Below are 23,186 nucleotides of genomic sequence, written 5' to 3'. Positions count from 1 at the left end.
TTTTAATTCACATGTACAATCAATCCTTTTCACTCAGCATTTCTGAAAATCTAAGCTATAACATACAGGAAAATTCATTTCAGTATTTACACAGTCCAGTGCCTTTGCCCTGCTACTATCAAACCTTCCTCACTAACAAAAGTTCCTATTTTAGTAGTAAAATTGGGCACGTAAATTATTAGAACAGACTTCTTAAATGGACTTTAATCTCCGCAAGTAGGCAATGCAACATCTGCAAAATATTTAGAGAAAAAGTACCATTTATTTACCCATATACAGTATGTCAAGACTCAGGATGTCTTCCTTAACCATCCCTTTGTCATTTTATATAGTTTCTTCATACTGTAAGTTATAGATTTCTTTGCCCCTAGAAAAAGAGAAACACAAAACCCAGAAAATATCAACAGTTAGGAAGATTTAACTCAAATACTAGGTTCTTACTACATTAAGTAAAACATTTCCCTAGGAGAATAACAACCTAATCCCTCAGGCAGACATGCAAATAACCTTCTTGTCACATTCATTACACAGTAATAATGACACAAAGAAATACTTTCAACACTATCAAAGCACACAAAATAGAATAGGTTCATTCTATTTTGAAGATGACCTGCCGATGTTGCGTACAAGCACATACAATGACCGAGGTACAGCAAACGTAGAGATTCATGGTAAAACTCATAGCTAGTACAGAAGGAAACTTCTAATTTACATAGTTGTTCCTAAATGCTAAGTATAGGAAGGCTTTTAAGCCATCTGTGTCTACTGCAGACCCTCACCAAACCAATACCTTATGCTTTTCAAGCCCTTTCTGCTCTACTGCTAGGCAGCACGTCCAGCGGAGGAGGATTGCACCCTGGCCTGGTAACGGACACCAGCAACCTGACAGACCCTGTTCTGCAGCAGGAGACCCAAGCAGGACTATTTAGAGAAATCCAGGCTGTTAGGCACGCAGGTTAATTAGCTGGCCAGGAGTGTGAGAAGAATCTAGTTGTCAAAGCATTTCTGCTTTTGAGACAGGAGCCCACCACCAAATTCTGTAGAGTAGATTAGGCCTAATCATAAGAACCACAGCAATGCCCAAAGCTGTGCAGCCAAGATTTTACTGAAGGGAGGAGGGGGAAGGAGAAAGAGTGAACCAGGACAAAAGAACAGTCTGCTCAAGCAAGACAAGTAAACTCTGCACAACTGGTAGACAACAAGCTTTATAATTCCAAATTCTACTTCACCAATTTCTTCTGCTAGTCAAATTTTAGTTAGCCTTGCTTCATGCTATACGTCATTGATTAAATGTAATCAAACATTGCACACCAGCAGCAGCTTTCCATGACAAACCAACCCACAACATTGCTATGCAAAGGCTTGTGAATTAAAAATGAAAACAGAATTTTTATTTTTTTTTTTTTAATAGGAAACGTGCTGGTGACTGTTGAGGTGGAAATCTGTTCTGGTTTCAACAAGCTGTGAAGTACATTATAACCTCCTTCAATATTTTGTTACTGCCTCATCCTGACTAATGGCAGCTACCGTTTCATAACTGAGAGAATAGCATCCCCGCAAGACAATAAAACTGCTCGACTTGCATAATGAAATGACATCTTTATCCTTAGGTAAAAAGCAGTAATACTGAAATGATGATGGGTATGGAAAACCAGATTAATAAGGCATAGACCCAGGTAAAGAAAGAAGAAAAAATAGTTAGATGATGACAAACAGCTGTAACTTGGCAGCACTGCCAATATCAGAAGTATACCATGGACACCAGTGTGAATACCCTATCATAGGGATGTTGTCTGGACCAATTTTGCTTCAGAGTAACCTGCTTGTTGCTTGTTTATTATAAACCTCATATGAAGCCAGAATAGTTGTCGTACTCTACCATCATCCTGCAGCAGCCCACAAGTAGTAAACTCTGGTAAATACTATACCATTACGCTAGGCCTACAATGAAGGAAGGTATTTCTCAATTTTCATAAAGATACAGAAGGATTTTGCAGCAGTCATTGCCTCCAACCTTTTAAAAGTTTTAGATATGAAGGGATTGAGGATGACTCCCACACAATTTGTAAAGTGTACCCTTAGAGTTAAACACTTCCCGAAGTCCTAACCGAGATGAGCCTTCTCTTACAGAACGAGAGTAAAAAAAGACAGCCTTTTGCTGGGTTTAGTCATCTAGTATTTGGAAACTTAAAAACAAAATATCGTTAGTCTCGGCATTTCAGCAGGCTTCTGAGAGCCTTGCCAGTGGAGCTACTTATTTTTCCTCCTTCCAGCTTTTTTTGATTAAAAAACCACCCCAAAACAAAACAGCGAAAAAAAACCAACATAAAACACAGAGTGACTTTTCAGATTACAACAGAGTTTAATCATACCCTTACAAATTCAAAACTGAGTAGGCAAATTTTTAATGCTGCACAACAAGCTTTTGATTTATTGTCTTAATTTTGACACTTATATGCACAGATGAAAGTATGGTACATTATACTTGCTACAATCTCTCTCACATTTATTTAACTGAACACTGTTTACCTGACTAGACTGACTAAAAGTACACAGAAGCAGTATAGCCAAAAGTCACACGGTATGACACACCAGAAAAGATCTTCTGGAACAAATGAGCAACTTAGACCCAGGTTCTGCCATCCACTGCACTGCACTTTTTTTGGGGGGGGGTGGAGGAGCATGGTGAGGGTGGGTGGGAGGGGAGTATGATAATATTTTATTTTGAAAAGACCTTAGCAAGTAATCAAATGAAGGTAAAAATACGTTAGGTGAAAGATGCATTCAGTATTAGCAGTCTAGAGGCACCAGAAGTCAAATGAGTAAGCAGTAATAAGGAAAAGCACATGCTCTATTTCTGAAGGAATGTGATGGCGAGTAAAAAGCCTATCATAACAAACACACTGTATATCATCAGTTTTGCACTTCTTGTGCATCTAGTTGCAATTTAAATAAATTCAACTTTACCTTTTGTAATCAATCATCTGTACATATATTTTCAACTTACATATGGGACGCACATGGTTTTGTAAGCTCAAACGTTTCTGTATTTGATAGGATTTTGCTAAAAGCAAGCACACTAAAGTCACAATAGGCTTTTCTTTGCAGCATCTTAAATAACAAGTAAATAATGATGTAAATTCTGAATTGCCTCACATATCTGCTTTAAACTGCACACAGTGCAAGAATTCCAGTCACAGAACAAAGCCAGAGCGAAGCTCAGGCACAGCACATAAATGAAAGAAGTGGTTCCAATCCCCAAGGTTTTAAGCTCCGTAACTGTACGGCTTTGAAAATTACTGTCCAGTCTCCTAGGTACTACACTTCCATGATACAGCCCCTTGAATACCAAAATTGCTCTGCCAGAATCGATGCTATTCTGCCATTCCAACGAAGTCAGCGTACTTCTGGAAGCACAGTACAGCATGTGGCAAATCAACAGTAACACAGCTGATACAGCCCTGCAGGACTGTAATTAACTGCACTGGCACCGCAGCCGGCAAGTCAGCTTGTTCTATCAGCTTGCCAACCCACTCTGCCTCTTGCCGCAGCTCAACATAAAGAGATTTTTCTCCTTCATATTTTCCCCCTGCAGGGAGCACTCTACTGAACTCCACCCACTAGAGCCTTATGTAATAAGATGCTTACATTTCTGCCCTAGCACATCATGCTACAAAGCAAAATACAGGTTTATACATACAGCTGGTTTCTTAAAGCAGCCCTCAGGGTGATGAGTCACATCTGTAGTAAAAGTTAATGGTTGTAATTATGGCTCAGTCTCAGACTCCGAAGCAGTTGGACCACATGAAAATGTCTTTCTACTTTAGCTATGAATCTATGACTTGGTGGTTCCACCTCCCCTTCAGATTTTTCCACTATATGATACAGAACAAAGACCTAATGCACATGGAATCAAGACCACAAAATTTCAGCGTAAACATCAGTCGTATCTGGTTTTACTTAAGAATCCATGTTCGGTTTTTTGGAAGTGTTAGTGCTGTAGAATAGTAATTTGGCTATAACGTTAAGTCCCCCAAAGTTTCCCAGTACATACGCCTGGCTATGGTATTCTTTATTTCCTTTTGAAAAGGAGGGCTACTGCTGAAGACCTGTTGTGTAGAGGCAGATAGTTATATATTGTCAGTGTATCATACTGAGACACATGCAAACTTTTTCACACATATTTACAGTGAAACACAGTGGTATGCCATATCTGCTCAGGCAGCTCATCAAGACAGCCATTAACACAAATCTACAGAGTATTTTATATGTAAAGCTGTCCCGTACAGTTAAAAAAAAATTCCTTGAAGACATAGTATACTAATATCCCAACTCTAAGAAAACAATTGTTATTCACAGAGCAGCTGCGAGCATTTGTGCTAACTTAAAAGGATCTTGAACAATTGCTTCAACTGATTATTTAATTCATATTATTTTATTTACAAGAAATTTCCAAGGCTTGCAGCATTCCTCTAGTAAGATATAAAGAAGAAATCTAAGCTAAAGAAGTATCAACATCTCCTTCAGAGGAGCTAAATATAAGAACTCCAGAGTTAGTTCCCAAAGACCACGCAGACTCTGGCTATGTGGGAAAATAAATCAATGATGGTGCCATCTCTAATGGGAAACAGAGAGGCAATCTCGCCACAGACTCTAAGAAATACACAGGCACATTTTCAAAAACTAAATAGGGCATTTAACAACAAACAAAAACATAGAGCTTGAGCTCAACTTTAAAACCACATCGGCAGAGAAAGATGAAAAAAGTTCTCTTAAATGGGTTGAAATTCTTTATTTTGCTTGTGCTCGTTGCCAATAATGTTAATACACAGCATGCCATCTCAGCAACGACTATTCCTGATTTAACATTTAATTTAGAAACATACTGTACATTGGACTACTATGCTACAAACCAGAGAGTAGGCATTTCACTTTTTTTTTGTTCTTAAGATAAAACAATCAGCTTAGGAAATACATGTCCCCCGTTACATGTAAAAAAAAAATATGGCCAGGTAATGCAAACTAATTCTTTTGCAAGCAGGCATAGGACTGAAGTGCTTGTACAGTTGTTAGGAACAGCACGAAAAAAAAATAGTCAGAGCTTATTCAATGGAACCACTAATTTCGTGACTCTCTCTCGTAATTCCCTTATTTTAGCTGCTGCTCTTAACATAAGCACTGCAGGAGGACAAAGCCATGATACTTTTCCTTCAAGTCTCTTCTAGAAAGTGTGAACATGGGTCTTAGGGGAACAGAACATTAGACAAGATTTGGTTAAAGAACCAAGAAAGAAATACAGCATCCTTAGGGATTAAATTTAAAAGCTCAACTCCTTCCTGTAATACATGAGTCAAGGAAACACTTTCAATGTAGAAGCCACAATGTTTTGTCTGTGTACAGTATGTATCTATATGAATATCAGCTGATAAGAGCCCCAAGAAATGGCAAAGTAAGGTGAACAGTATTAATGCCACCTGCCCCCTAAGGACGAATTTTCTAAATTAAGAAACTGTGATTGGGAGAAAATCTTCATTAGAAGGTGCAGCAAGATTTAACATACACTCAATCATGAATGTTTGGAGAGAAGGATTTTTTAAAAAACAGGCAAAAGGCTTCTATTAACTCCTAAACCAGTGGAAATCCATCCCTCCTAAATTCCAGGGAAGATCACTGAAGATATACAAACATCACATCTGAAAAATATTGAGGTTACGCCCCAATCAGTTAAATTTAATTTCTTCTTTCATGTGCACTACAATATAGGTTTTTTATTACAAAAATACTACTTCTATGTTTCAGTCCATCTTCAGTGAGTGAAACTGGTGGTGCTCTCCCACACAGGCTTGTGGGGGAAGCAGGGCTATGCCTACATCACAAAGTGAGGCACTGCTCGCTTCATGTGCGGCAGCACACGTACAGACACACTCCTGATCCTAACTGAAGCAGCAGGACTCCTTTCCTCCAGCCAGGGTGGCCTGCACAGCGATGCTCAGGAAGGTTAGCTCTACCAACGAGTTTTGCATTCATTGAACAACGTTCAGAGGTTAGGAAATCCCGGAAACAATCCTTTTCCAAATCTAATTCATTTCCCTCAGCACATAATCTCTGAGTAACCCCGAAAGATCAATTCTCAATTCTGTTGCTAATGGTTTTGGCCGGATTCTGGCTGAAGTGCATAAATACAGTTAAATATAACACAAACTAAATTATGCTACAAGTAAGAAAACTAAACTCTCCCAAGCCTCCTTGCTCAAATTTGGCTTGTGTTTGAGGCAAACGATCACAAGTGCTTTGCTCTACCTGAATCAAACCACAAAAAATGCATTTTCAACACCAGAAGTACTAGCAGAAAATACATGGTTTTAGATGTAAGTGTTACTCTATGTAACTGGCTGGTAAGAAGACAACTAGAGTTTGTTTTAAAGGGAAAAACACACCACTAGATATAAACTGAAAAACAGATAAGACAATGGAAAGGCATTTCACAAACACCTAGTCAGGTGGACAAAACAGAAAACACAGTAAAAATTACAAGTCCTACTAAAAGATGCATTACAACCCCTACAAAAGCCCTAGTAACAATATAGGCTTTAAGTGACTTGCTGGATGACACGCAAAGGAGCTAACAATTCCCAGAGGTGATGTTCTGTCTATCAGAACGGACAGAAGGCAAGCATACATAATCTGACGAAGTTTAGCTGTTTTTATTCATACTCTTGCAGTTACACACAAACAGCTTTGCTCCCCAGGTCAGACAGGCTGCTAACTTTCACAAGCACTGAATTAAACATAACGCTGTCTTTGGCCCCTCGCCTGCAACTATTTTGCTCTACAAAATCTACTCTCCCCGGCTTTAGAAACAGATACATTACAAGCTGGTATTTCTAAAAGAGGCATGTTACAATACAAGAAGTCGTGACCACTGGTAGGTAATTTTGACAACAAACCCTAGAAAAACATCACCTATTTGGTTGGAAACCTTACATTAGAAACTAGTACCTACAATATGCCTAACTCATAAAACAAAAATTTGCTTTTCTCAGATGGAGTTATGTCCTTAGTCTCCTCCAGCTACTAAAGTCAGGCAATAGTTTTGTCAGCCTTCTTCCAGTTAATAGAACTAGACTATTAACAGAAGCATATAAAAAGTAGAGCTATTGCTGCTTATTTTACTCAGCAGACAACTAATGGTCCTGAACACCGCAACCTGTGTTTCTTTACAAGGAGGTAGGAAAGATAACGTGGAGCCACCAACTTTAATTCTAAACGGGAAGGGAATGGCAGCTGTAGAAGTCTGGATAAGGACTGCTCAGTAGGAAACTATACAGCTGCCTTTAAAACCAGTAATGGCATAATTTGTATATAATTGCCTTTGTGGAAGAATTATGAATAGGTATGAATGAGTTCAGAAAATTATTTGAGCAACTTCATGCAAGCAGCAACGATTTTTCCCTTTGCAGATATTAAGACTACCTCCTGATCAGAGTTTTAAGTAAACGAAAGCTCAGCTCTTAAGTCTTTCTTTTAAATAAAGCTGTAGTGCTTTCAGCTTTTTAAAATGTCAAAACCAGGTCACCTTAAAATTAGATTTATTCCAGCACTCGGAAAACAGGATGAAGACCCAGCTACGTAACTGGCAGAACTTCCATTCAGTTAGGAAGACTTCAACAGCTGAAAAGCATGACTAGTTTTCCCATGTTTCTACACAAGCAAGTCCTTTTTTTCCGCCCCCTCCTTCTATACCTTCTCCTACATTGACTTTGTAATACTCAACTCTTTTTCTACAGTAATTAATTTTGAAGTATGAGAGTTACAGCAATATCCAGTGCTCACCAAGTATATCTCAGTTTGGAAAACATGTCCTCAAATACACACCTGTCTTCCAAGCCTGACAAAATCATCGGATCCTGCCAAATTTCTCTCCCTCAAAACTCCTCCCCTCCTTTATTTTATGATGAAGTAACCTTATAGTCTACATAACACACCAATATGACGTACTGATCATCTAGGGATCTGCCCACATGTAGAAAGCCAGAGTGAATGAAGAAATATCTTTTTTCCATTTTTTAATACAAAAAGAGCAGAACTAGGGCACATCAGCCAAATCGAGCCCACAAGTAAAATTACATCGAAGTCAGAGGTTGTTTTTTGTTACTTTTGGGTTGTTGGGGTTTGTTGTTTGTTTAAGAGTCATGTATAGACTCCAATCCATATAGAGATTCCTTTTGGCATTTTACAATTTCTCCATAGTTATACAAATCTTCTGTTTTAAATATCACTTTAATTTACCAGGGGCTTTCAAATAGATACCCAAAAAGTTTATTCTTTAAAATCCTGTAACAAGACAGTCTTGGGGCCCTATAATTTCACTTTGTGAAATCAGAAGGCCTATGTTGATAGAAGTCACACACATTCTTACCAGCTGTTAGTATGGTTTTAGCACTCTGCACTATACTGGAAGATCTCACAATTCCCGAAATGCCTGCAGAGAGAAGAGCACACAGATGTTATCCATCTTAGCAGTTTTGTGGGGATTTTTTTAATCCTCCAATATACACAAAACACTTAAATCTTTTTCCAGTTATCCAATCAAGCCAGCCTGAAAGTAAAACATACACTTCAGCTGAGAAAGTTTGTTTCTGTCCTGCTTTGTCATAATCATTGGAAATATATACTCCAAGCTATTTTAGATTGTTTTATATATAACACACACAAAAAAACCCCCAATATTAGAAGAGATAACAACCAGAAGGAATTGATCAAATTAATTCATGTAGTGTTCCCATTATTTCTCTGAGACGATTAGTCACAAAGAACTTGGAGTTGTTTCATATTAACTTTCTAGAGCAGAACAAATTATACTAATTGTTTACTTCAGTATAAAATTCGGATTTTGCACTTTCCTGATGAAGAAGAGATGCCTATACTGTGCAGTGTTTGCCTGGCTTTTTTAAATTACCAGCTTTTGGAGATAAGGCTTGTTTACCACTTCGCACTGTGGTACATTCAGTTCTCATTGCCCAATGGTTCCCACGTATTAATGGAATAGTAAATAAAACATTAAAACTTTTTTTGAAAAGTATTAAGCTTTATCTATTCTAACATATATATATAAGCATACTGATATGTGCAGAACAAAACTACTGTACATAACAAAATACTTAAAAATGTAGAAATGCAATAGTCCCAGAGTTAGTCTTCTAAACTGAAAGTTGTTCTTCTAGCCTTAACCAGAATGTAGAATATAATTTCAAATACTATTTTTAAATTCTTCTTTCAAAACCATTTCTATGAGGAAGAACAAAGCTTAGGGAAATCCATGAATAAGCAAGAGGGGTACAATATTCTACCGGAAAATAATTTGGGAGGGTAGGAATGGGCAGGGGAAGGAAACAAATAGCATTGAGCTAGCAAAATACCTAGGGGCAATGCAATTCAAGTTGAGTACTCAGCTCTGTCTTGTAGGATTACCAAATGGCTTGTGCTGTCCTTTACCCATATTCTTGATTTAGGAAAATCTTTCAGCCACAAAAGTGAAAATGTTCTCCTAAGAGTATAAACTGCTTGGCTTGAGAAGACTGTATCTATCCAATGTTTTGATACTGAAGTGCTGCACCACTGCGCACAGGCCACAGTCACAGCCATGCCTGCGATACCCCACATAAACGTAACCACAAGGATAGGCAGATCAGGGTGAACAACTCAGAGCTCTAAAACTACATGCAGCTCACAACCGCTGCAACTCCTGCTCCCAGATTCCGCTATTGTCACATTACTGTTGCAGTTCAGCCATAGTAGCATAGAAGCTGTCATAGACTGACATGAAAGATGCTGGACACCTTGAGGTCCAGGTACAATTCATCCTGTCAGAGTACCACAACTCTCAGGAGCTTTATATCCCCAAACAGAAATCAGCTTAACTGCTCCCTCCACAGTTGGCTAGTGGCTCTCAGGTATCCAGGAAGTTTTTGCTGTGCTCAGGGAGCTCGCAAAATTATCCACCTGGAACTAAGATGTGTCAAGTTCTTGAAAAATGTAAAGGACTCTTCAAGTACTAAACGTTTTCATTTTTCTGCAGCATAAGAAAACATTCATGTCTGCAGCATAAGCTTTAACTTGCTCATACAACATTATCTTGCCTCAGAGAAGCTATCTGTGATGATGAGAAACACCTCAATCTTTTTCCTCAAAGCCCGAGTTCTCTGCCAGAGCTCACATATCTGGACTAACTATGAAAATTGGGAAAGGTAATGACAGCAAGCTAGAAAGTTAACTTGGCATGACTGATAGGATATATAGCTTAGTATTTAGATGAAGTTATGCCAGCCAATAAAATCCTGAAGGTGTAAGCATCCCAGAGTCAGATGGTCTAAGTAGGCCACACTAATTCCTAAAGACTACTTCTTTCAGAATCCAAAACAAAACATATCTTTATCCGTAGGAATGCTGTTTTTCTAGTATTGCAGAGAACCTGTTTGCAAACAAACAAATCCAAAACCATGCTTTTAGGAACGTATCTCAAGACCAACCTTTTATTCTCTTCTCTCTAAAGCAGTGTGCCCAAGTGGCCAAGGAGGCCAACAGAATCCTGGCTTGTATCAGAAACCGTGTGGCCAGGAAGAGTAGGGAAGTGATCGTCCCCCTGTACTCAGCACCGGTGAGGCCGCACCTGTGTGTTCACCTACTGTGTTCAGTTTTGGGCCCCTCACTACAAGAAGGATGTTGAGGTGCAGAGGGCAATGAAGCTGGCAAAGGATCTAGAGAACAAGTCCTACAAGGAGCAGCTGAGGGAACTGGAGTTGTTCAGTCTGGAGAAGAGGAGGCTGAGGGGAGACCTTATCGCTCTCTACAACTACCTGAAAGGAGGTTGTAGTGAGGTGAGTGTCGGTATCTTCTCCCAAGTAACAAGAAATAGGGCAAGAGGAAACAGTCTCAAATTCTGCCAAGGGAGGTTTAGATTGGATATTACTAAAAACTTAGTCACTGAAAGGGTTGTCAAGCACTGGAACAGGCTGCCCAGGGAAGTGGTTGAGTGACCGTCCCTGGAGGAATTTAAAAGACATGTAGATGCGGCACGGTTTAGTGGTGGACTTGGCAATGTCAGGTTTGTGGTTGAACTCTATGATCTTAAGGGTCTTTTCCAACCTAAATGATTCTATGATTCTAAATTATCCTTCTGAACTAGAAGAACATGTACAATAAATCTCCATATCTATCATGCCTTAAACGAGATTACAGTCACTGATCTAGGCCTACCTTGATGCACCACAAATCCGCAGTCAGGGTCATGGGCAACTTGCAGTAAAATTTCCTCCACATCTCTGTTTTTACCAGGAGGGTCTACCAGAGAAGTTATCTTTTGTTGCAGAGTCCGTGGCAAAGCCATTAGTTGTGCAAATTGGCCTTCTGGACTTTTATCAATCTAAACGTTTTAAAAATAAGACAGTAAAAACATTGTTAATAAAGTAAGTTCTCTTTTCAAAGAAGTCAGAAAAGTCTTTTGGCCATCTTTGATCTCTGATAAATATCTCAAAGAACATGATGCATTTTGCTTGTAGAAGTCATTGACAATGCTACTGAAAGCTTCCCAAGCACTGGGAAATGCAGTATCTCAGTTCTGAAATAACTCAGTGCAAAGATGTTAATTTTTATCCAAGGGAAGACTAAGCTACATGCATGATCTTGCTGCCTCTGCAAGTAACTTTTCATTGAAACTGTATCATTTCTGTTCTATCCAATTTCCTTTGGAAACAAAAGTACACTACAATGAAAAAAACAAAGTTCCCAAAAGACCACTTAGCTCAGTTTTTTCTGCCTGAACATAATCAAACTATACACACACACATTTCAAGTTAGTTTGAAAAACATTTTCTCTGCTTTAAACTCAAACCACATCTGGTTTGTATAATTTGAAGGAAACATTCATTTCACATTTTCCAATCTAAATCAGAAAAATTCAATGACCCTTTTTTGAATACAATGATACCAATGTGCAGGGCTGTACGCATTTATACAAAATGTAAGCACAAATACTGAAAAATGCATAATGGAGTAGATCCTTCCAAAACTGGAGGAAAATATGAAGAGCTCGATTCCTCCCACACAACTCTTTAGACAGTTCATGGATACATCAGACAGGAGTCTAGTTGCCCTATACACTCCCTTTAGTCAATAGGGAGAAAATGATATCCAGATGAATCACCCACTGACTACAGAGGAAGCCGACAATGAGCAGGCTCTTAACATTATGTGGGAGGGAAGAATCCATGCCTGAACCAGAACTGTAAGAACTAGTGTCTGCCTTCCATTGTTTTTGAGGAACCTTTTAAGAAAGGACTTTCTCTGTAACTGTGAAGATGTATACTTGGAGAAGGGTTTCTATTCTGCGCTAAACAGCACTCCCGATAGCAGTCATCCTCTTCAATCTGGGGAATAACTGCCAATAATCAGACCAAGGTGTGAGGAATACATTATTAAAGCACTTTGCTCAAAATCAACAGTAAAAATACGGCATTTAATCAGCAGCCTTGACGACTATTATGGAATTACTGACAGATTTATTATCCAGCAAATTATTTGTAGTATGCTACTAGGATTTGTAAACGTAACACAACAGAGACTACTATTCTAACTAGCCATTTTCTTGGACAAAGCATTACTGATTCTCTTCAAAATTATTTCAAATACTTCTTTGACTAAACTGTTCGAAAGCACATTGGTAAGAAAACATGGAGACAGTTACAGTATAATACCAATTTGCCTATGCTGTACTCCAAAGCGTTGCAGTAAAAGTGTTCACTGTACTCACGCTTGCTTGTATCTGTACTTCAGTTTCTAACAAAGACATGTCCTAAAAGGAGACATTTGTGAGACAATTGCCAAGGACACTTGAGGATAAAGAGATACCCATGTCCATGAGACAACCCACGCTATTTCTACCTTCACGTCGAAACGTATGTCGCACTTGAATATTCAGACATGGACATGCATACATACAGGAGGAAAAACGGCTGTTGGACCCCTGACTGTGGCACCTCTCCCCTAAATGCAATGTTATACCTTATGCCAGAAAGATGGAATTCAAGATACTGGTCATTTTGTATACCTGTTTCCCAAATACTAAGAAAATTTTGGTTTAGTAGGGGTATTTAAAGGTAATGCCAGAATTTTATTTGGGTTTAGTCAACTGATCTTCATAACTAGCACTCCAGGAGGGTTTTCTGAGACGCAGTTTTTGATGGCAGAAAGTTGCACCTCTAAGTTACAGCCTAATCGTTTTAACACAAACCATATGTTTATTCATCACTTCCTAGACTGTTGTTTCCATATGGTAGTCATTAGAACACATGTTTTGAAACGATCTTCTCTTGTTCCCTTGCTAGGGCTCGAGTTCGGTGTCCATACTCAAAGAAAATGAACAGTAGTTCCTACATATGCAGAGACTGGTATTTAAGACAAGTCTTCCGGTTACAGAACTAACTAAACAACAGAAACATAACAAACAGCAAATACAGTGACTAAAACTGCTCGCCTTAGCGTATGGCATAATTCCTTCCTTCTGTCAATGTGATAAAGCACTTCCACTTGCTTGTTTTAAAAATGGTTCGAAGAAGAACACTTGCCTCTAGCCTTCCCAGATGGTGCTTATATACCACTTGAGGGCAGTCCTGTAATATGTTACTGTACAGCTTCTGAAAATGGGGAACATTAGGTTTCACTATGTTCTGCACTTTCAATCTGTCTTCTCCTATTACCATTCTGAAATCACCTAATCAAGAAAAGAAAAACAGTTAATTCATTAGGAAAAAACTGAAAACTCGAAGAATGTAACAGCAACCAACATAGCACACAGGTGTTATCTAAAACTTCACTCTCCAATTCTACCAATGCCTATATAATCCACAATAACGTTCACCTGCTAATAGTAAAAAAAACCCCAACCTACTCAAATATCTTCAAGCACAGAAAATAAGTTTGTAATACAGCATTCATCTACTTCTATTAGGTACCATCCTGGTAACTCCCAGGGTTACCAGCCAGGAGTTACAGGCTCAGTGCAGCACGTATCAACAAACAAAATGCTGAATCAATTTGTTTTCCTCACTTCCCACATTCAGGAGATAAATGCTGTTGCAAGGTGGCAACTTGCTAGCATTACTTAGCTCATTTCAATTTATGCCAAGCCACAAAACAAACACTTCCCCTATAAATGGTACTGATTCTCTGAAATGCATAAAAAAATAAAAGGATAAACATTTTCCAAATTAAAGCATGAACAACTCTTTTCAGCAGTCTCCAAGGAGACTGATTAGAGTAACACATAAAATCAATTTTGTCTACTAATACACCCTCTGAAAAGTTTAAGACTTAAGAAAATGGCAGCAAAATAAAATATCCACAAACATGTTGTTGACAGCCTTTTTCTAGAACATTCCCAACCGAAAGTCTTACAGCTTTAGCTTCGTTCACACAGCAGAGTCAACTGAAACATTTCACAGCATGGTAACAGATCTCCCACATTTTTGGTTAATTGCGCTGTTTCAAAGGATATGTAAAAAAGTATCTTGGTCACTAGTGCTCACCAAGAACCTAATGGACAGGCTTCAGGCGGGCGGGCATGCAGCCCTGTGCCAAACATCCCTGGTTAGCAACCCTTAGCCATCCCACTGTCAGTACCCTCTTTACTTTACTACCGCTTTCAAACAGACGACTCAGGAAAAGAAGTGCTAAGGAAAAGCTGAACAAATTGCAGTCTAAAGTGACCGGAGAAATACCACATAAAGAACAGTAACACTCCTCAGTAGAACCAAGCTGCAGCTTATAAACTCTGCTTGCCTACCTGGGATTTTTTTTTTTTTTTTTAAAGCCAAACCTGCATTTCTATATGAGCAAAGAAAGTGCTGTGTAAAGTACAACTCCAATCAAACCTGTTAATAGCTATTTCATTAAGGATATCAACATTTAAATAGCAATGCTGAATTGAGTTGTAACAATTAAATCTTGTATCGAAGAGACATCTGGAGTAATGTCTTAAATTTTTTCCATACCAATTTCCTAACTAAAGAAAGGGGGAAATTCTCTTACCAAAAAAAAGAGTCAATAAATACCAACCAGGAGGTGAGTGTTAAATGTACATTGAAGAATCATAATCTGCATCTTTAAGTTAACTAAATCAGAACCTCAAACATCGCATATTCAAGAAGTAAGAGATAACAAAGCATGGGTCAGACTATCAGATGAATCAACATTACACTGAGAGTGAAAACAAAATTTTTTTTCCAGGGTTTTGAACCATTACAACCAAAATACAATCCCTACAAACAGGAAAAAAAACCAACATTATTTCACCATATTCAATCGCCCATACTTAGCTGTTCATAAATCAAGCAGGTATAAGATACATATTTGCTTATGTACCCGTTTTCTATGTTGTATATATTGTTTTCGGAGCATGCAACACTGTAGGCCCAAAATAGATGATTCATTGTACATTAGACTTTCTACTGTGGTACAACAGCTCCAACTACAGCTTTTCTCCTCAATGGCTTTAGACACCATATACTAACCGGAATAGGAGAGTCCTGCAATCTGCATATAGAGGTCTTCTTCAGAGAAACTTTCTGGTAACATGAGAAAGGCTGCTGTGACTGCACTCTTCAGATTGCTCACAAGAGCAGCTTGCAGCTTGCTATTCTCATTCTGTGTCAGTATTTTCACCTGAAAAAGCAGAGTCATTGGAAGCAAGACTTCAGGAAAGTGCTACTGAAGATGGAGCTAGAAATGTTACCCAACCCAACGTGAAAAATAAATACGAAATTTATTTAAGATTAGATACTATTATTATGGTACAAGACTAGAGGGTGCCCTTTTGTTTACACAGAAATACTTCACTTACATTAACAGAAATAGTTCATACGTGATTATGCAACAAGAAAAAAGACCACTGTCACACTGAAAGACAATGGAATACCACAGAGAAAGGCAAGCTTTCCTATTAATTTATTTTTTTAATAGAGGACTCCTCTATCATATGCTTCAAGTAGCTTCTTAGAAATTAGTTGTCCTCCTAGAAGGAGGAAGAAGCAGGACTTTATTTTGCACTTTATATGCGCAGAATGTGAGCTCAATGGGTACTTCACATATACATGAAGAACAGATCACTGAAGTTGAGTGCTTCTCTTGACTGCCACAGAGAAATTAATTTTTAGGAAATATTCACACCATTCAAAACCAACTACAGAATCCAGTTACCTAAGATATGGAAATACACCGGAATAAAAAGAGGATCTTCAGCAAGAACTGAATATAGAAACATATTATTATAGAACATTAGACAGATGAAGCTTGCCTGGCTTACAAGATGGCCAACTATGCTCTTTCAGAAAGAACACTCTCAAGAATACCTGCCTGTCTTGAGTTTGTCCTTTTTCAGCATTCTGATTAAGCAATGCCATCCTGCTTACAAGAGGCAGCTTCTTAATATTTGTTGACTTTAGAATACCTTAAAATGCAAACCCACTGGCAGTTATGAACAAGCATATCCAACTTGCTTCTACTCCCCAAAAGCCCATTCACACAGAAATGAGTTGCTTTCAAGTATTACTTGAAATTCTGCCTCCAAATATAAACCTGCAACAGCTAAGGTATACTTTCAAGTAAATATTTTCCTTTAGGAATCTAAATACTCTGTTAATGAAGAAAAAAAAAAAAAAGAGCCCAGATTCTTTACTAAAGAAAGTAAGACAATCAGACATATCTGCTACACAAAATTCTTCTTATAGAAAGGCCATTGACAAAGCAATGTCATGGCTGGCCAATACTATATTCAGAACATAATTTTTAATTACAGTGAAATTTTTAAGAGGGATAAAACTAGAACAATATCTCATTTTGATATGGTGGTAAATGCAACAGTATACAGGCTGCTTGTTTCAATCGTTCTGCACTAAAGCATGGGTTTGCCTAACATCAAATCCATATGATAGTCTGGAATTGGTCCAGGGTGGATTTTTGAAGGATGTTTTCCCTTTGATTTTAATTGTAAAAATAAAAAAAGAGTTCACTGTACAAACGAACGTTCCAGAATTCCTCCTAACTTCTCCTGCAAGTTACTGTATTTTTTTAGCATTAAAATGAAAGACAATGACAAAACACATTAAAATAACAATACACTCATCTGTCAGGAAGCCGAGAGTACATTTTGTTTCCTTGAAAATCAGGGAGAAGTTTACAGAGTGCATACAGATTTGCTCAAATAAGATCCAATACACAAGACAGACTGGTCATGAGGATAAATTAATATTTAAAAACTCATCAACTAATTCACTTATATGTACTTTCATAACTTGCTGCTACAGGGAAAAATCTAAGCAAAGACAGAAGAGAGAAGTCTGTGGCACCCCAAGCCATCACGCAAACTGCTTATACTGTAGGATAGCCCTGGAAATACCAGCAAGGTATGGACATGTTTTACAAACACCACAGCTACAGCCTTTTAAAACGTGAAACCTCAGCAGAGATGCTGTTCATCCTCATGGAAGACCACAGACTTACTTTACTGAAGTAAAAGGAATAATCTCCTCCTCCGCTAAAAATACTCCCGAACATAAACCAGATTTTTTCAAAGGGAAATAATATGCTAGGCTTCAAAATTTAAACACATGAAATGCTGCAGTAGTGATACCATTTATGAACAAATTTTAAACAGTTCAGGTAGCTAGAAATCTCCCAGGAAGACAGACTGCAATAGTTATCACCAAGATATGACACGGATGAATGTTGATTCTGGTCTTCTTTCAGATTTACCACAAAAGTTAAGGAAGGCTTTTTCACAGTACAGAAAACTCATGATCAGAACTAGTCACTGTACCATGTCACATAAGGGGATCTATTCTGGATTTACAGTACACAGAGAATTCAGTTAACTAACAGTACAACTGAGACTTAAATTATCAAATATTTTAAATGAGAAATATATTCCATTTTATATATAAGCATGACCTTCAGTCATCGCAACAGTTTAAAGTAGGAAATGTACTACCTTCACTGCTAGGAAATTCATACACAAGAAGCTGCAGGCGTCTGTACACAAAGATACTTACAGGCAAACAAAATACACAAAGAAAATCTCATTATAGAAAGAAAGGTGTCAAAAGCACTATTCCAGTTTGCCATATAGCCACATCCACACACTGCTAAATATCACAAGGGGATTTTTCCATTATCTTTCAAAAAAAAAAAAGTTTTTACAGATTCGGACAATGGAGAAATTCTGTAAACAAATACGTGCTCTATCACTCCTTCATGGGAATTTCTGTAATGTAAAGAAACCTAAACCTCCCAAGACCCACCTAAAAAGGACAAGATATTTCTATACAACATTCATACTCCTCTCTCTCACCTCACTTCAACTTATTAACACTTCCTTCTTTTAATAGTTTCTCCAGGACAACAGTAAATATAGCTCCTTACTCTACAGCAATTACACCATGTTTAACAAAAATGCAGTAACATTTTTTATGTTTTTTAAAAAGATGCTTTTAAAAATCTCCTTCCTCTGAAAACCAATTATGTGTCACTTGTGCTTTTTTATTTTACTTCTTAGGTACAGCAACATATTTTTTCCCTTCAGGAGACCTGTCAGTTACGGAGAAATTACAACTAAGTTTATTCTATTTTTTCCAATACAGTTAAATGGGAATTTAGCTGATCAGCATTATAAATTTAACGTAGGATGAAAACCCAATAAACTTTTAACACAAACAAAGAAGCCTGGAAAGAAAATTAGCATTTCTAAGTGGCAATTCCAAACTCCATCTATTCTGCCAAACATTCTGGAAAGATTACTTGGTCAAGGCAACCAGTTTATAACAGAAACAAAACCTCCAGTGAAAATTAAGCCACGATTTTCAAGCCAGACCAAATGTTTTAGCTCATGTGCTAGAATAGCTTGGATAGCTTTCACTCATAGTGTGACAGCTTTGTAACAGAACACCAGAAAGGCGCTGGGCTCCTCCTCCTCCATATGAGAGTGAAGAGGAAATTCCCAAACAAACTGTTAAACAATATTAATCTGGCTTCAGTCAACTGTGTCCAGAAGTAGCACAAATGGTATGTAAGAAATTATAGTGGATAAGAAAACAAACCTAACCCCGTGTCTCCCTCCAAAAGAAGCTTATTGTACATTTTTAGGGAGGTAAAAAAAAAAAAAGCTTTCTATCACTATCACTTACAACATATATATCAAAACATCAAATCAGTTGTGAAGCCAGAACCAGCAGGCATTCGAAACCCACACAACAGATCTAAACAAATGATTTGATCATTTTTTGTCAACACCGTATAACATTCAAAATCCTAGTTAGTGTTTTTATAGATTCTACAGGAAGAGACAGTTTAAATATTTACCAAGTAATCTTTTGGTCCAATTCTAGTTTAAGTCCCGTAGTCTACACTCAATGCAAATTCCTGTGAACTTTATGAAAATAATCTGGACTGATTTCTTGTTGTATCTGTTAAACACAGATGTGGTATCTCCACTGTCTTGTTAGCAACCAACAAAAATACTTAATTCTGCCTTCTTATGCAAGTGTGTACTCCCATTGAATTTAAACAAAAGATATGAAGCGCGATTTATATACAGTGAGACGAAAAACCCTAAAATAAGTCAAAGCAGCAGCAAATACAGTTACAATGAAAATGAATACTCAGTACTCATTGTTAATGCAAAATTCAGAATTATTTCTTCAGTTATTCTTCTCAATGTATTGAGTTTTGTTCTTTGTAAAGAAGAAAGTTAGTTGTTCTAACCTGTAACATGCTGTAATACATCCCTGGAGATAGAGAAAAGCCTGAGATAATCTATTCAAACTTTCACCCCAAATTTTTAGTTTAAAAGCATAATTAACTTCTGTTCTAAGACTTGAACAGAGTTCTCCTCTCCTTCCCCCCTCCTCTCAAGAAATTTTAACTTAGCACTGCTGCCATCTGCTGAAAGAACACTGCATCAGGCACTCATGGGAAAGCAAAGACCTCATCTTTTTTATGACACAAGCATGGAGGAGAAAAACCAACTTGCTTAACACATGGTTCAGTCAATTATAGATACTTTAACAACACAGTTAACAAGACAGTAACTGCACACCAAAGAAAATTTCATCTTTAAAGATTTCCATTATTTATCTGTGTTAAATTCTGGCAACTCCTATATTCTGTTGCAAAAGGTAAATACTGCATTTAACGTCAAAGGGACTTTGAGTTAATATAGTCCAGTTATTCAAGATTTACTACAAGCAGAAAACTGTGATTAATATACTTACCTTTAGTTTCTTTTCACATAACACAGAATATAATTAAGGACTACATTTTACTTCCTTTCTGAGACATTATCCCTCTAGGACCAGACTCCTAAATCAGGGCAGATTATTTGTTCAGTACTGACACATAGATCCTTAACAGTTAAAGTTAAAATTACAACTGATAATTTTCCAGCCCTGTAATTTCCTGCATTTCAAGACAGAAAACTGAACAGATGAACAGTTACCGGTTTTTGTAGGCGTCCGGCGACATAGAGGGTTTTCCAATGAAGTAAATCATCAACCAGGGTATCAGTGCTAATTACACCATATTTTATCATCTGGGAAAAAAGCAAAAACAAGGCTTTTGAAAAACCATACACCTGCACCATTTTCACTACACGAAACTTACTATAACTGTCATTAATTCTAAGGAACACACATCTCGAATAAAAAGCTGGCTGCATAACATGAAAACATTTTAATGAACACAGGAGGTAAAAAAATATTCTTACTTACATGCAAACTTCTGGGGGGAAAAAAAAAGTGGAACGGGATGATGCACAAAACCCCCTAAGATCCCTTCTAGAATCAAGTCACAATAAAGTCACCCTAGGATCAATCACTACAGTAGAAGACTTAAAACCCCAAAGAAACTTAGTCTAGACAGACATTGACACTGAATAGATCTGAACGTTAAAATACAACTGTTCATAAAAAGATTTTGGAAAGGTTTTGTACCAGCCAAACGTTACAATAGTTGAAATAATCCACAGTATCCTTATGATATTCAGAGCACTAAAATAAACAAAGCTCCTAGCCATTTATGTGCACCATTACTGAGAGGTGTATCAGGAAGGTTGTTCTTTTGCTCTTTGATGTTAGAAAACAAATTGTTAATTTTCTACTTCGTTTTATGTAACTGGAAAAAAGATGAACTTTCAACAGTTTGTTACCAATTTGCACTTCTTGTGTTTCCAAAGATTATCACCACAGCAAGGCACCCAACTCCAGAATTTCTGGATAACAAAGGACCATAGACTGCAATATGACTGAGTCATTACAGCATGAGATAAGAGCATAAAGAGCCACGAAGAACAGAATTTCACAGCAAAGATCATTGGCCCTTAAAATAAAATCCAAAATCCCTTTTTACATAAAGCGAACAAGGTTTAAACCCTAAGTTCTTGCCTCATACAGATGCCTTTAAACAAAACAGCAAGTATGTAACAGACTGCCTCCAACTTTCTATGAAGAATTCTGACATATACCAAACATTACTGCAACCATGCGTGCTCTAAGAAACTTCTCTAAAATATATAGTGCTCACATGGCATTTTTCCATGACTGTCCTTCATTTCATTTTTATGTGCAGTCTGTTACTATATGGCAGAAGTTACTCAAAATCAACACCAAGACAGAGAGATACAGTGTTTCCCTGCCCTGACTCCTATGTGCACTCCTCCTCACCAAACATAGTCTACACAGAGATGTAGGAGTACGACTTGCTGGACAAGTACTGCTTACCTAGAATTATTAATTATACTAAGGCTTCACAGGTCAGGATGCTAGCCATTAAATAACACAGATGTCAATTCCATCTCACCATGTTAAATATTTGCATTTTATGTCAAACAAGCAGTAAGAATCTGCTTTGCTATTACTACACGGTCAACTGCTGGAATTAAGGTCCTGTTTCCCCACGATACACTTTGCAACCACCAAAATGGGCAGACAGCAAGTAATAAGGAATATAAATTCAGTTTCTGCAGTGCTTTAGCTGTAAATTCCAAACATTGCTCACACATTTAAAGTGCAAGAGCAGCCACTCAGTTTCCTTTTTAATTAACATGCCATTTGTGAAACAGTTTGAGACATAAATATTGAAGATACCATGAGTTAAGGACCAGTTACAGCCTACAAGATTTGCTTCCTGCAGAGAAATCAGCTTTAAACTAATCATTTCAACACTTCACACAGAAATATTTGACTTAATTTACTCAAACTACTTGTACTTACCCTACCATTACATGGCACTAAAGTATTGTAGTAAATCCCTGCTCCATAGCTCTGTATACTACTTATCTGTTTTGGCCCAAAAACTTTTAGGAAGGAATAATGACTCCTGTTCTTCAACAAGTTCATCATATGCCAGGTCACAGAATCATCAACAGCAAACACGAAGTCCAGCATATTATTCTGTGGATAAGGAGAAAAGTATTGGGGTTTACATGTTAGGAAGCAAACGATGTTAATCATATTCATCTAAGATATACATAGTATCAAACTACCAGCTAATCATTTTTCACATGAGTAAAAAAACCCCACAAACATTCATGTCAAATACAGTTTAAAAGTTCTGATTAAGAAGTTGTATGTTTTCTTGCCAGTCTAGCCGAGACAGTCCAAAATTTCCCTGTCCTCCTGGTTAAGTGACCTCCCCTCCGAAACAGGGGAGCACACGATGCTCACGATTCACCATCCTAGTTCACAGCTCTGCGTAACAGCTTAAACTGCTAACGAATAGGACTTTTGCTAATATGCAAGGCCATGAATTGGGCGATGTGGGCAGATAAAGACAGCTTAAAGCTGGCAGCAAGAAACTGCACTTCTAGCGCATTCACTTGCTTTTGCCAAAAAAAGCAGCGCAACTCCAGAGACCTGTAACGTACAACATAAGCCACGCTCTTCTGAAGAAATAAGTCCACACACCCCTTGCACACAGACGAGTTGACAGTTTACAACTCATACCCACCACAAACTAATCTCTGGAGTGACATTGCTTGAGAGGTAGACATAGGCTACCTCTCTCTGTGGCTTACCAATTTAATTCTGGGCTGCATCTTAGCTAATTAGTAAACACTACTACAAAGATAGCCTGTTAGCTACCCT

General features: G+C 37.7%; 1 protein-coding gene across 1 annotated transcript; it reads right to left on the bottom strand.

The window, feature by feature from the left end:
* Window positions 1-290: 290 nt before the first annotated feature.
* Window positions 291-22,490, bottom strand: TAMM41 (TAM41, mitochondrial translocator assembly and maintenance protein, homolog (S. cerevisiae)). Its single transcript, XM_010288103.1, has 9 exons — window positions 22,314-22,490; window positions 20,543-20,635; window positions 15,567-15,717; window positions 13,623-13,768; window positions 11,257-11,422; window positions 8,420-8,482; window positions 3,701-3,741; window position 2,373; window positions 291-367 (listed from the first exon to the last, which is right to left on the bottom strand). Exons 1-9 carry the CDS (start codon window positions 22,485-22,487, stop codon window positions 291-293), a joined length of 912 nt encoding a protein of 303 aa, XP_010286405.1. The 5' UTR covers window positions 22,488-22,490.
* Window positions 22,491-23,186: the final 696 nt, after the last annotated feature.

The sequence above is a fragment of the Phaethon lepturus genome, unplaced genomic scaffold (genome assembly GCF_000687285.1).
Source record: "Phaethon lepturus isolate BGI_N335 unplaced genomic scaffold, ASM68728v1 scaffold17010, whole genome shotgun sequence".
Taxonomy (NCBI): Eukaryota; Metazoa; Chordata; class Aves; order Phaethontiformes; family Phaethontidae; genus Phaethon; species Phaethon lepturus.
The sequence above is the reverse complement of the archived record's forward strand: the minus strand, read 5'-3'. Positions and strand labels throughout refer to the sequence as shown.